The 14,476-nt window shown below is 50.2% G+C and overlaps 5 protein-coding genes across 5 annotated transcripts; 4 read left to right on the forward strand and 1 right to left on the reverse strand.

The window, feature by feature from the left end:
- Positions 1-893: 893 nt before the first annotated feature.
- PtrM4_151370 (uncharacterized protein) lies at positions 894-2,270 on the forward strand (the record flags this gene model as incomplete). The annotated part of the gene is made up of 7 exons (XM_066110093.1): positions 894-927; positions 976-997; positions 1,046-1,277; positions 1,325-1,339; positions 1,388-1,594; positions 1,652-1,975; positions 2,169-2,270. 7 exons carry the CDS (start codon positions 894-896, stop codon positions 2,268-2,270), a joined length of 936 nt encoding a protein of 311 aa, XP_065960076.1.
- Positions 2,271-2,607: 337 nt separating this feature from the next.
- Positions 2,608-3,075, reverse strand: PtrM4_151380 (uncharacterized protein; the record flags this gene model as incomplete). Its single annotated transcript, XM_001938438.1, has 1 exon — positions 2,608-3,075. One exon carries the CDS (start codon positions 3,073-3,075, stop codon positions 2,608-2,610), a length of 468 nt encoding a protein of 155 aa, XP_001938473.1.
- Positions 3,076-4,131: 1,056 nt separating this feature from the next.
- PtrM4_151390 (metal-dependent hydrolase related to alanyl-tRNA synthetase HxxxH domain protein) lies at positions 4,132-4,899 on the forward strand (the record flags this gene model as incomplete). The annotated part of the gene is made up of 1 exon (XM_066110094.1): positions 4,132-4,899. One exon carries the CDS (start codon positions 4,132-4,134, stop codon positions 4,897-4,899), a length of 768 nt encoding a protein of 255 aa, XP_065960077.1.
- A 1,263-nt stretch (positions 4,900-6,162) lies between these two features.
- On the forward strand, positions 6,163-12,058 carry PtrM4_151400 (PRP38-assoc domain containing protein; the record flags this gene model as incomplete). The annotated part of the gene is made up of 3 exons (XM_066110095.1): positions 6,163-8,507; positions 8,561-11,095; positions 11,176-12,058. The coding sequence occupies 3 exons, from the start codon at positions 6,163-6,165 to the stop codon at positions 12,056-12,058; spliced, it is 5,763 nt and encodes a 1,920-aa protein (XP_065960078.1).
- Positions 12,059-12,446: 388 nt separating this feature from the next.
- PtrM4_151410 (Chromo domain containing protein) lies at positions 12,447-13,121 on the forward strand (the record flags this gene model as incomplete). The annotated part of the gene is made up of 1 exon (XM_066110096.1): positions 12,447-13,121. The coding sequence occupies one exon, from the start codon at positions 12,447-12,449 to the stop codon at positions 13,119-13,121; it is 675 nt and encodes a 224-aa protein (XP_065960079.1).
- Positions 13,122-14,476: the final 1,355 nt, after the last annotated feature.

Consider the following 14,476-nt stretch of genomic DNA (forward strand, 5'->3'; position numbering starts at 1 on the left):
TAATGACGCCAATCTCTCTTGACTTGTTCAATTTCATCCATCAGGACTACACAGATCATCGAAGCGGACTTACTATATCCAGCCCGGGAGAAGGCCCAGCACAGGGGGTTTCTCAAGAAACGCCTCGCTATCTAGATACTGGCTTATTTAATCAATCCTTTCTGAATGCGGCAATTCGAGAAGGTAGGTCTGCTTATATATTTACTATGTTGCATCTCCTTCTTAACAACATACCAGACTCCGCAACAATCAATCGATCGACATGATTGATTCCTATATAGGTTAAAGAGTTACTTTATTAGGCAGCCTTTAACCTAGATAGGAATCAATCATGCCGATCCGATTGATTGTTGCGGAGTCTGCAACATACCTCTTTATGCTGGCTACGTCATGCTGTACGACCCGAGATGTATCAATGAAGCAGCACTAACACTTGAAAGAAGAAAGCCGCACGCAACAGATCAGCTTGTCGAGCCAGGTGTTACAATCCAGTCACGAAAGCAACGATGATACGGCCGCTTTCGAGAATATCCCAAGCCTGCCTATACACCAAGACAGCGGAGTTGACTTAAACAACCTGATGAAAGATGCTTTGAATGAGCAGTTCATTCTCCCGTGTTTCCCAAGTCTGGCATCGCGAGTCCTAGCAGAACCCGTCAATGTTAGTAGTTCTTTGCAGACGTGAAGCACAACAATGCTAATCTAGGACTAAGGATATCCCGGCTCCGAGTGGGTGCGACATTACTGCTGCTATTCAATCCTCAAATCTAGGAGACTCTAGGAAGCAAGCAGTGTTAGGAAAGATCAGCAAGTTACTTTCATTCGATTGTCAAATATGTCTTCCGTTGTTCTGGAGAAGCGTTAGTGGTGAGAAAGAACGCCTAGCTCCAGACATGAGGAACCCAGAGATCAGTACATGGCTTCAAAGTACGTCTATAATTGTATACACTATATTAGTTAGCTGACCAGGCCAAGAAGCTTTCCAGGAGCCCGGAGGGTAGGTCTACTAGGATTCACGATCCAAATACAATCTAACATAAAGTAGTTTAAACGCTTTCCTGAGCATACACCAGATCCTCCACATACACAGAACAGTTCTGGGCTCTCCGCAAACCTCTATCTACGTCTCCGAGTTATCTTTACTTCTAGTTGCAATAACTTGGGGGGCCTTGCTTGACACAAGCTTTGACAACTCTGCTAAAGCGGCTCTTGCAGATGCTATTACGGAGATGATAAAACTTCTACTTGGACAACCCAATACTATCAACAAGTTTCTTGTACGTGAACCATGAGAGCCCTTCATGTCTCTGCTAAACCATTTTAGGCTCTTGTTGCTATGGTTCGTGGAAAGCTAAGAGATATGATGCAAGCTATCTAACACGTCCAGCTTTGCCTTGCCGAAACAATGGGCCTGGAAGACGAACATGCGCTAATCCTAGGGTGTGTTGGGACAGCAGGTTCTTTGAAGCTGCATATGGGACCTGTAGTGCGTAGTTCTTGCTACAATAACGAGCAGGTCGGCCAGGTGGAGAAAGCTTTGCGGATGCTCTACTGTATCGATAAGTCCTATGCATTAAGGTGGAAAACGATTCCGGTGAGTATACTTTCGATGGTAAGAGAGCTACAGATCGATGAGTACTGACAGGGATAGCTCCTTAGCAAAGACTCTCTCCCAAGAGCGGATACAGGAAATAATCTGCCCCTTGGCAAAGATTCATCGGTAGTATCAGTTGAGCTTTTGCATGCCCGGACCCAGTATGCGCACATGTGTTTGCAGATAGTAGAATTGCGCAAAGTTGTCCAAGAGGCTACATCTGATTACTTGCTGGCAAAGATTACGGAGCTGGCGACTGCATTAGACAACTGGCACAAATCGATCACAGAGAACGCAGTTATACCGTCACTAGAAGAGGAGGCAGCTAGACGTGTTGGACATCAGGCTTTCTGCCAGTATCATGAGGCATTGCTTCACCTGGTAAGCATTTACCCGCGAAACCAACATGGTCGCTCCGATTTGCTGCACCAAAATTACCAGATGGTACGTCAGCGATCTATGCGGGATGTTGTAATTTCGTGCGATACGATTTCGTTGAACGATCTGCTTCAAGACCAGTAAGCATTAACAGATCCGAGGAATACTTGAAGTACCGAGTCTAATTGTTGCCCAGGAACTACATTTTTACAAGCGTTCTCGCATTCTGTTTGCTTGCCCAGGATTTGCTGCTGAGCCAAGATATGGAATTGAGAAGAGAGAACCAAGCCTTACTTAGCGTTGCTTCTGGACTCTTTGCTCGGATACATATTATGTATCCAAGAAGTTCCATCTTTGAAGAAGTTTCTGGTCTGCTGGCCATCATAAATGATAGGTGAACCTGTTTACATAGGATCTATTCCATGTTAACGCTGTCATATGCCAAACATGGTAACTATTGGGTGAATAGCCAAAAGTGCCAAAAGTGCTTTACAAGTGAGCCACGCATACCGAGTCTATGCACTGATCGAGCCGCCCAGCCAAAATCAGAGCCTCAGCAAAATGAGGTTGTAGGGCCACGTACAAAAGTTTTTATCGCGAGATTCTTTGATGTTGCAGTAATAAGATGCAAGCAATCAAGTTGTGCTAATTTGTTTACCCGGTAACTTGATTTGACGTCTGCGCGTTGTTGTTTTGACTAGAGGTTGTGGCGGCGGAGATGCAACGACACTACTACTTGTAGCAACTGCGCCGCAAATCTCCTTGCGCTGCTGAAGCTCTAGAGATTTACTCTTCACGCTGTGCCTGTATACAGTTGAAAGCGTAGTGCAGAGGCCTTCGTTTTCGTGGTAGAGGAGCTCATTTTGGACCTGCATCGAGTACAATGAAGCGCTCAGCCACTTGGCTTCAACTTTGACGGCATTCTTGACAACAGCATCAAATAAATTGCGCAGCTGATCCCAGGTATTGCCGTCACCGTGCTCTTCAATATCTAAGTCCTCGTCTTGTTGTGGTGTTGTAGTTTTGAACCGCCGCAGTACGGCGTCAGCAGAGGGCGGCGCGACGCCTGTAGCTTCAAAGGCTTTGAGTATGTTACCGCGCATAAACGTGGAGTTGTATGAGACCCCAAAAACAAGAAAGGTCGCTTTTCTTGACGGGTATAAGCCTTGGCTGCGTTGAAGATGCCGAGAAAGCTCGCGAAAGCGGCGCAAATATTATGGCATCTAACGGCTGTAGGGTATGAGTTAGATACGGTGGAAATACCACCAAAAGGATCTTGTTCGCGTCGCAATGTTCGATAGACTCCGTGTTGAGGTAGCTGCCATGGCCTTCAAGGATGATGGTACGATAACTCACCCGCGCTTTGCTTTTCATATAGCGATCAAACACCTGTTCAAGCCAGGCCAACCTGACCTCGTTTTTTTTTCAGCCTTTCGGTGATGTAGCAAATAACAGGGTGTTTTCGAAAATCTACGTCGTGCGCAACCAGGTGCTGCGAAGGCCGGCCTTTCCTTCAAAGATTACGGCTAGCTGTCACGCCTCCCCATCAACACAAATACATGCCAGATTTGTCACCCACCCCCTGTTGCCATCTTGCAAAGCCGCCTTGATCTTCTTTTGCTGCTAAAGCTGTTTTGCTTACATCCTTTGGAGGCCTCGTTCATTCCTAGCATATTCTTGCTAGGCCGCTCGGTATGGCGGGCCGCTCGGTGGTGAAACACGTTACGCATCTTCAGAGGTCCAATTTTCGGGTGAATTGCCGCGTGGCTCGCTGGCTTAGGTGGCTTGTCTGGATGACTCGCTCGGGTGTCAACCGCGTTAGCATTTTATCCGCGATACCCGTATCCGAAGTTCAATCCCAGCTTGAATTCGGACTAGTTCGTATTATCTAGCTCGGCCTCCCAACGGTTAGGTTTCTAGCTTCTCAAATCTTCCTACCGGAAAACGGCTGCAGCTTGATATGAGAGTGATTAGCGGCCGAACAACAAGGTACAGGGTCTAGGTTGAGGTGTTCCGTGGACCATTCATAACAATGATCCCTCCCAAAATCACGGCTACTGCGTCACATAGAATCCGGCCTCCTATTTGGTTCAATCGCAAAACGTCAAACAGACACAAGCAACTATTTATCTGTTCCTATCCATTTGTCTGCTACGACAATGATCTCGGACGCTCTAACACAGCATACTGATCCACTCTACCAAAGGGATGGTCAACTTTCCGCTCACAAAACGAGCATATCTTCCATCCAGCTACTCTCCTATCTCCCGCCGGAAATACAATGTTTATTCAAGCCATTGTTAGAAAGGGAATCTTACATTTTAACCACTGTTTCCACGATATTCCACCCCCAGGGCGGCGGCCAACCCTCTGATACGGGTATCATTATCCTGGCAGACCAGGCAGACATGCAATTCCGCGTGCAGCAAGTGCGCAAGATTGGTCCCACGATCCTGCACATGGGGATCTTTGACCCTATTGAGAAGATCTTTGAGAGATATAGCGAAGTGGAACAGAGGATTGATGTTGAGAAAAGGGTGATACATTCGCGAATCCACACAGGCGGCCATGTTGTCGGGCTTGCAGTCAACCAACTGATCGCCTCCGGAAGCCTTCCCCTGAATCTCGTCGATGGTAAAGCCTCACATTACCCAGGGGCTTCGTTCGTCGAGTTCACTGGCTTGATTCCTGCTGAAGCTAAAGCCGCGATTCAAGCAAAAGTAGACGAATTAATCGTCCAGGATTTGGATGTTAAGATCCATATTTGGAGCGAAGAGAAGGCGCGAAGCAGTTGTACAAGGACGAATGATCTGCTTAGAAGCGATGAGAAAGGTGTTCGGGTTGTAGAAATCGGGGGTGCGGGTAGCTATCCTTGTGGGGGGACTCATGTCTTGAGGTTGAGTGCACAGTCCGCAACAATCAATTAAGTGGGTCCTAGAAGGTTCAGATTGGATTGATTGATTACCGCTTTAAGCCTAGTAGTTACCTATAGGAGTTTAAGCCCTACCTAGATAGGTAAGTGGGTCTAGGAGAGTGACCGGATTGAATTGATTGTTGCGGAGTCTAGTTGAGTGAGTGTGGGAGGGTGTTGGTTAGAGGTATCAAGAGGCAAAAGGGGGTAAGCAAGATTAGTTACGAGCTACAGGATGCCTAAAATTTTCATGTGCAACAGCAATTCCGTTTAGTAACGCATTATTAATCTAGATGCACAATGTGTCAAAGCCGTATAGCTACATATACCTATACTATTTATGTATTTTCCCTCCGTACGTAGCGAACAACCCGGTAAGCCGAAAAAAAATCAATAAAAACGCAAGGTTAGTAGATATCTCGACCCTACATAGTGACACGTTAGCTGTTTTTGACCAACTATGGTTCGCCATATAGGGACGATTAAGTTTAAATTAGACTTAGAACGCAAGCACAAGCTAGGTATAGTAACAAGATTATACAAAACGCATCTTCTTATTATCTGTCATGGATCAAACCCGCGACCTCTAGTAAGCGAGGTGGCCCGTGCGCCTTAAGCGAAGGCCACAGCCGAACACCAAAGTTCGACCCGCGCAGGTCTTCGAACCTGCACGCAATATCTCACTTAGTACTTAATACAGATACGGTCATCTCAACTATTGACGTCCCTCACACTATATTGCGTCTACCATACGGTACCTAGGACACGCGCGGAAAGTGACCGCACCGAAGAACTCAGCGCGCAATCAGTATTGCTCGTGACAGCAACCCCGCAACCCCGCGGCTGAGACGGCGACAACTCGTCCCCCATCTTCGGTCACAGACCCGCATCAGGATAGCTCGCGCGCCGCCAACTGGGACTTTGAGGCTCTGTTATACGACTGCGGAGTGGAACTCAATTGTCATTGGCCCTCGTACGCGCGCGATACAAGCTATTGTGCTGACAGCGGAAGGCGTGTTGTGCTGGAAGCCCATCATCGAAGGACGTTGCCAGTACCGCGTCGCGATTGAGAGTATCGCGATTGCACTGGAACGATTGCGACGGTATCGCATCACCTTGGTGACTGGTAGACGGTTTGGCTCACCGCTTTACTTCGAGCAAGGAGTCAGGAGTGTGACAGCAAATAATCAGCTGTGCTCCCCGCCCACATTTGACGCACTCTCTCACAATCATAACCACTCTCTTTCTCCACCTACATTAACCACACCCAACACCTTAAATGTTTAGAACTATCAACGCCATTAGCGACAACGTCTCTACCGGCGGCCGCCACCCCCGCCGATCTAGCGACATGCAGCCTCCTCCACAGCCCAGCGTGACTGACTTCCCTATTGGCCGCAAGAAGCGCAAAGACAAAGCGCCCGCGACCCCCCGCAGCCAAGACTCCAGCCGCGAGCGACCTAAGGATACTGCATCCGACACCCAACAAACTATTAGCCAAGGCCCCGCTCCTAAGCATGAGCCTGTTCGTCGATCCGAACCAGGCCGTCGAAGCACCTTCGGCTACCCCGCACTTCCAGTTACAGAAGGAGACAGCCAAGAGCCCACAATGGTACCACACGACCCTGCCGACATCTACGATGTTATAGTTGGCAGTTGTCGACTCCAATCCCTCAGAAACAAGAACGTCTTGTCTGCCAAGATTACTCACTCTGAGTTCACGTTCATCACTATTGTACAAAACGAGACTGAGGATGAATTTGAGCTGTACCTAGGCCGAGAATCTCCCCTGGAAGAATTCCAAGTCCCCGTCTGCACTGACGACGACTTATTGGAGCTAGCCACTTCAAACACCGCGTTCCTGCGCTCTCTAGCTATTGAGCTCATGAAGTTCGCCGCTGCTTGCGCTCCTATCCTGGACGCGAACATCGATGCAATAACCAAGGAAGCTCACGAAGCCGCTGTTAACCGCTTACGCCTTCGCATCACTAAGGCTGAAGCTAAGCTTAGCTGGTACGAGAAGGAAGTCTCAAAGCTGACTGAGACTATTGAGACTACTAATGCTGAGTTGGAACACACCAACCGAGAGCGTAATGAGCTTAAGCTAGAGGTCGAGCGCTTTTATCGTCCTTCATCCTCCAAGACCGCCGGTTGCACTAACCCTACTCACCAAGACTGGTATGAGGACTGGAAACACGAAGAAGCGCAGTCCATTAAGTTCCACGGCCTGTACGAGGAGTTCTTCAGGAAGCACCAGGAAGAGCGCGCCCGCGCAGACCGCTATCACCAGCAGCGCGCAGAACGCGACGCCGACTACGAAGATGTGGTCGCCCAGAACTGCGCACTTGAAGAACAACTTGTCCAAGCTACTGAGAATACCCGCAAGCTAGAGACCTCTCTAACTCAGCAACAGCGTGAGTACAATGACGTTGTTGCGCGCCTTCAGCGATATGATCATAACTTCCGCCCGTACACCTTGCAGCGTCGCGAGGACCGCGGTCGTAACAGTCATCTATCTACTCAGCGCAACCGACGACACGAGTCACCTGAGCGCCGTACAGATCGCCGCACTGCATCACCTAACCCGTATCCTAGCCGACAAGCCACTCCTGTTGTTACTCGGCCTGCGCCTCGCCCTCGCGGCGACTCTCACTCAAGATCGCGCTCCCGCTCCCGCCGAGATCGCGCGAATCCGTTGAACCAAGATCCTCACCGATATATCCCTCCTCCATACAACGGCCAGCAATCAGTACAACAGGCAGCGTCCACAGTTGGAGGTCTAAGCCTTTCCTTTAAGCTCCCCGACATTGAAGTCTGGAAAGGCAACGATGATACCAAGAACTACGACAAGTGGCGTCGGTCAGCCATCCAGAAGTGCGAATCTCTGCCTGAAGACAAGCAATTGGCCTACTTGGAGATGAAGGTGGACGGCGCAGCATGGCAATATATTGACGATCTCAAGTTCGAACACTACTTGGACCTTCTTGAAGGACTGGACCCATACTACGCGCGCTCTACCTACGAGAAGGTCTCAGAAGCACAGTCGCAACTCGCTGATGGCTCTCTCAAGATGGGATCGTCTGAATCCTTTGCAGATTGGCGTGGGCGCTTTATGAGCGTGTGTCGCCTAGTGAAGCTTCCAGACAGCGCCATGATTGGCTACGCTCGCGCTTTCCTGCGACCTGGCCTCGCCGCCGCCGCCTCACACGCCTTTGACGATGAGCAAGAGAATGCTCTTGTCAAGTTCCTTGACGCCGCCCGCAAGTCTGATCTAACACAGAAACAGATTAATCAAGGCAAGACCGCTGCTGACAAACCTCGCACCAAGCCGCGCACGCGCTCCCCAAATGATCGTAATCCTGCACGAAAGGCTCGCTCTGGCCGAGGACAACATCGCGAAGCTACTACGACGCGCACAGAGTGGCAGAAGGACGCAATGGCTAAGGCTAAGGTCTGCTTCCGTTGTGGCGAGACTGGTCACCAGGCGCGCGATAAGAAGGGTTGCGCAATCTTAGACTGGGACCAAATCAAGCCTAAGCTTAGTAGTATGCATCTCTATGCTATGGGAGCGGACTTCGACGCCGAAGACGACGACTCTAATGCTTCCACTGAAGAGGAGCCTGAGTTGGACGACATGGGCGAGCCAGTTTCGGAAAACTAGACGCTCCTGATAACAGTCGCATTCAGGAGCTAGACTGGCGCAAGGACATACAACAGAACCGCGAGACGCGAGAAAACCATAACCGTCTCAAGGTCGCTGCCGCCAGGATACTATCTCCAGAAGTCGGAGATCAGGACAACTCACAAGACGTCCAAGACCACTACATCTCTGCGATCGCCGTTAAGGGCCATCTTCGATCTACTAAACAACTACGTTACGACTCCTACACCCTCACTTCTTCTAAGGAATGGAAAAAGACAACTACTCTTATCGACACAGGCGCTAGCGCTTCCTTTGTGAACAGGCGATGGGCTAAAGCCATGGGCCTGCCCATAATGTCTACCTCTTCACCTATCCAGCTTTCTCTCGCGGATGGGAAGGTTGTTGATACATTGAATGAAGCCGTGGAAATCCAAGTCAAACACGGCAGCCACTTATCACCAGTCGTGTGCTTCGTCGCTGACGTAGGAGACTTTGATCTTATCCTTGGTATGACTTGGCTGGAAGACCACGACCCCGGTCTCACCTTCTCACCGCGGAGCATGAAGTTCTCTTCTTCACATTGTACTTCATGTTGTCTCGACCACGGTCTCCCTGAGACAGTATACGGCGACGGCAAGACTCCATCACTTTCAGAATCTCGGCAAACCACGCCCGTGGGCGAGATCTGCATTATCACCGCCAAGGCCGCCTACCTCATGGCTGCGCACAACCCAGACGAAGCCATCTGGGTCGAACCACAAGACTGGGAGAAGCTTGCTGACCCTCCAGACGACAATAACGATTGCGATTTAGACTCCTTCAAACGCAACATCGCCCGCCTCGCCGCCGTCACACAAGAGGACTACGACCACTATATGAACAAGATGGAGAGTCCACATATGACGGAAGCGGAGATCCGCAAACTGGTGCCAGACTGGTTGTACAGCAAGATGCCAGACTTGTTCAGTCCTATACAAGCAGGGAAGTTGGCACCTCATCGCGAAGGCGTTGACCATGAGATTGACACCGACGGACGCATTCACAAGCCTAAGATCTATGGGCTCACACGAACGGAGACCAGGGCCATCAAGGCCTACATCGACGACATGCTCGGACGCGGATTCATCCGACCGTCCACATCTCCGTACGCGTCACCTGTCTTAGTTGTCAAGAAACCAGGTGGCGGACTTCGCATCTGCGTTGACTACCGTCAGCTCAACGCCATCACCAAGAAGAACCGCAACGCTCCACCCTCCATCAAGGAAACGCTGGCCCGCATGGCCAAGGTACGATGGATGACGATTGTCGACGTTGTGGCTGCATTCAACACTGTTCGGATCAAAGAAGGCGATGAAGAAAAGACAGCCTTTCTCACTCGGTATGGGCTATACGAATACGTTGTCATGCCCTTCGGCCTCTGCAATGCGCCTGGCACTTTCCAGACCTTTATCAATGAGACACTCCGCGAGTACCTTGACGATATCTGTACAGCTTACCTCGACGACGTCCTTATATACACCTGCGACGATGACGAGTCAGTTCATGAAGCCGACGTCATCAAGGTCCTCTCTAAGATACGCGACGCTGGCCTCCATCTTGATCCCACGAAGTGCAAATTCAAGGTCAAGAAAGTGAAGTACCTAGGCCTCATCCTCACTACAGAGGGCATCGAAATGGATCCAAAAAAGGTCTCCACTATACTAGACTGGCAAATACCGCGCTCAGTCAAAGACGTCCAGTCTTTCCTTGGTTTCGCCAACTTCTACCGTCGCTTCATCAAAGGCTTCTCCTACATCGCAAAAGCCTTGACAGAACTCACGCGCAAGGATGGCGAAGGCAAGGACCAGAGACATCAGTTCCCGCTCATCGCTGATAGCAAAGCTATACAAGCTTTCCATCGACTTAAGGACGCCTTTAGGACTGCAGGAGTCCTTGCACACTTCGATCCTGACCTAGAGACTTGGTTGGAAACCGATGCCTCAGATTTCGTTACTGCAGCTATCCTCTCTCAGAAGGACGCGACAGGAGTCCTCCGCCCAGTTGCTTTCCTATCGCACAAGATGAACCCTGCGGAATGCAATTATGAGATATACGACAAGGAACTCCTAGCTATTGTCAACGCCTTTGAGCAATGGCGCTTTGAGCTGTCTGGTACTGATGATCCTATTATGGTGTTGTCTGACCATCAAGCCCTTCAGACCTTTATGACCACAAAGCGCCTCAACAGACGCCAAGCCCGTTGGGCGGAATTCATGGCAGAGTTCAACTTCATTATCAAGTACAGGCCAGGCAAGCAGGGCACGAAGCCAGACGCTTTGACAAGGCGTCCTGGCGACCTACCCGAGTCACCCGACGACATCCGCCGTCGGCATCAACTCCAGGTAGTCATCAAGCCTGACCAAGTCGATCCTGAAGCGCGCGTCTGCACCATCAACATCGCCAAGGATGGAGGTTCTCGCCATGCAGTCTACCTCGCAAATCTCATCACACAGCGCACCCTTCCTGACTCTATCCCCGCAGTCGCGCAAATGCTGTATCAACTTAGCGAGGAAGACAACATCTCTGAACGGTACGCCGTCCTCGCCGCACTGCCTGGCATCGAGCCTGAGGGGGAGAAAACGGCGTCTCCCATGACCTCACGAGCAAAAGATCGCTCTGTGCAGCCGATAACGTTACAATCTCGCCTATTACAACGCCAATCGCCGCAACTAGTGCGCCCGCGATACCAAACGAGACGCCCGCCGCAATTAATGTGCCCGCGCCACCGAACAACGAGCTGACTATTGATGCTCTGCTTGACAATATCAAGGCAGCATACAAGGATGATAAGGTGTTGCAGGCGATCGTCAAAGCCAAGAAGGACGGCCTACGACGCCTGCCGTTCAAACTCATACATGGAGAAGAGCACCTCAGGCTGGAACTTGGCGATTGCGAGATCACCGACGAACTACTCTATGTGCGCAACAAGGTCTACGTCCCCGCCGGCGCCGTTCGCACCCAAGTTATTGAACAAGCCCACAAGAGCGTCTGCGGTGGCCACAGCGGCAAACATGAGTTATACTCCAAGCTGTCGCGATGGTATTACTGGCCTAGGATGACCACGGACGTCGCGCAATATGTACGCGCGTGTCTGACTTGCAAGAGGAGCAAAGCATACCGAGAAGGCAAGCATGGGCTGCTGCATCCGCTACCAATCCCCAGCAAATACTGGTCCAGCATCTCTATAGACTTCATCACTCACCTGCCGCCCTGCAGGCATAACGGTCAAACGTTCACTGACATCCTCGTGGTAGTCGACCGACTCACCAAGAAGAAGAAGTTCATCCCAATGGCTAGTATGACCACCGACGCCCTTGTGGTAGCCTTTATCGAATACATCTGGCGAGAAGAGGGCTTTCCTGAGGAGATTATCTCAGACCGTGGAGCGCAGTTTGTCTCTTACTTTTGGAAGCGACTATGCCAGCGTCTGGGTGTACGCCCGAAGTTCTCGACCGCTCACCAGACTCCGCAACAATCAATCGGATCGGCATGATTGATTCCTATCTAGGTTAAAGGCTGCCTAATAAAGTAACTCTTTAACCTATATAGGAATCAATCATGTCGATCGATTGATTGTTGCGGAGTCTGCCGCTCACCATCCCCAGACTGACGGACAAACCGAGAACGCGAACTCCTACCTCAAGCAATACCTACGCGCCTATGTCAACTACGAGCAGGATAACTGGGCGCTTTTTCTGCCAATAGCTGAATTCGAAGCCAACTCCAGCACCAGCAGCACAACTGGCAAGTCGCCTTTCTTCGCGACTAAAGGATACAACCCACGGAGTGGCATTGAACCCCCTGCGCCAGCGCCAGGCGCTGCGACCTTGACTGCGCCTGCGCAACAAGAACGTCTCAACGCTGACGCTTTCGCGGATCGCATGAAAACGCTGCAGGACGAGCTGCGAGCTTCAATGCAATGGGCGCAAGCAAAACAAGCAGAATACGCCAATGAAGGAAGGCTACCCGCACCAGCTTTCAAAGTCGGCGACCAAGTGATGCTGGACACTCGCAACCTACGGACGAAAAGACCCTCCGCGTCATTAGACCTAAAGAACCGCGGTCCCTTTACTATCGTTCGCGCCATCAACAACACCGCATACGAGCTAGATCTTCCCGCTAACATGAAGCGCATCCACAATGTCTTCCACCCATGGCTCTTACACTTGGTTGACGACAACCCACTTACTGGACAAACACAAGATCCTGAGGTCCCTGCGGAGTTCGACCCAGAAGTGGAAGACGACACTGAATACACTGTCGAAGCAATCGAAGACTGCCGCATTAATAAGAAGCTTAAGGATCCTGCCGCCCGCGGTCGCAAGGGCAAGACTACCCAAGGCCTGCTCCAATACTTGGTACGATGGGCAAACTATCCCGACGGCCCCGACAATCCTTCATGGGAACCATACATGAACCTCGCGGACTCCGCTGACACTGTGACGCGCTATCACCTTGATCACCCAAACAAGCCGCCTATGCACAGGAAGTTTAAGTCTCTCACAGGCAAACAAGATATGCTGGTTATGCGACTTCACGCTCTTAGTCGTGTCTAGCCAGTGGTGACAACAGCAGACAAGACCAACAATAAGACTGGGATAATATAGTTGTGCTTGCTATAATCGAGGGCGTCGATAAGTTGTGCTAGAAATAGGACTTATAGACGCTGTGCTCGTGGCAAGGACTAGACTGTCAAAGTTACTATTGTTAAGACAAGATGCTAAGGTCACCACGCCACGATGATGATCCATAATTACTGTGCACAGACAACGGGAATAGAATGTAGTAATGGAATGGACACTGCAAGCGACACGCTTGGTATGCAGCAGTTTTGCGATATAGGTATCTCCTTTGTATACAATTTTAGGCAAAAAAAAAAAAAAAAAAAAAAAAAAAAGGCAGTTCGAGCGTTGGAACTTGCTCTCTTTTTTGGGGGGGTAGTGTCATGGATCAAACCCGCGACCTCTAGTAAGCGAGGTGGCCCGTGCGCCTTAAGCGAAGGCCACAGCCGAACACCAAAGTTCGACCCGCGCAGGTCTTCGAACCTGCACGCAATATCTCACTTAGTACTTAATACAGATACGGTCATCTCAACTATTGACGTCCCTCACAGTATGTTACGTGTCTTTATCCTAGATGCTGTACTTAGCTTTAATATTAGCTACTAGGCTAAACTAGCCCTGGATAACCTCTAGATCCTCGCAGAGGGCTCTCTTATAATCGTACTTACGATTGAACTTTATTATAAACTTAGGGCAGCGCTTAACCTACATACTAGGCTAGTTTAAGCCAACCTAGCCTATATTGCGCTCTGCGCGCAAGGAATTGGCTATATTAGCTACAGCTGCGAGCCTTGGGGGAAATCTGCGCGTAATAAGCTTAAGTATATGCTTAATAACTACGCCCTCCTTAGTCTTTGTCAGATTTAATAATTTAGGCTAGCAATCTGCTTGTGAAGGTCGTCTAGCGCGTCGATAGCTTAGTGTTGTTTAAGAGACGTTATAGACAGCTGCAGCGCGTCGCAAGGAGAGTGTCGCATCTTCTTTAAGAGCTTAAAGGGCAGTCTGTATCTAACGTTCATTAGAAGGTTCCATCTGGTGTTATTGTTGAGGCATCGCGTACATAGGTAGAGTTGGTGGGGGCTTGGCAAAAGTGTCCCGCCAACCCGTGTGGCCCGCCAACCCGTTAGGTACGTTATCTAGTGTAGATACAAGACGTTGCGTAAGGAAACAGAACAGGTTCAAGTTGCGGTGAGCAGATATAAGCGGGGCCCGTGCGCTTAGCGCGGGCCCCAGCTGCTCTTAGCTAATCAACAGATGCCTGTTACGGATCCATAGACTCGCTCGGCCCATGGCCCCCATATCGATAAGATCCTTATCTTATCGGACTAGCGCCTTGGCGCCCACAGCAT

The sequence above is a fragment of the Pyrenophora tritici-repentis genome, chromosome 9, assembly GCF_003171515.1.
Source record: "Pyrenophora tritici-repentis strain M4 chromosome 9, whole genome shotgun sequence".
NCBI lineage: Eukaryota > Fungi > Ascomycota > Dothideomycetes > Pleosporales > Pleosporaceae > Pyrenophora > Pyrenophora tritici-repentis.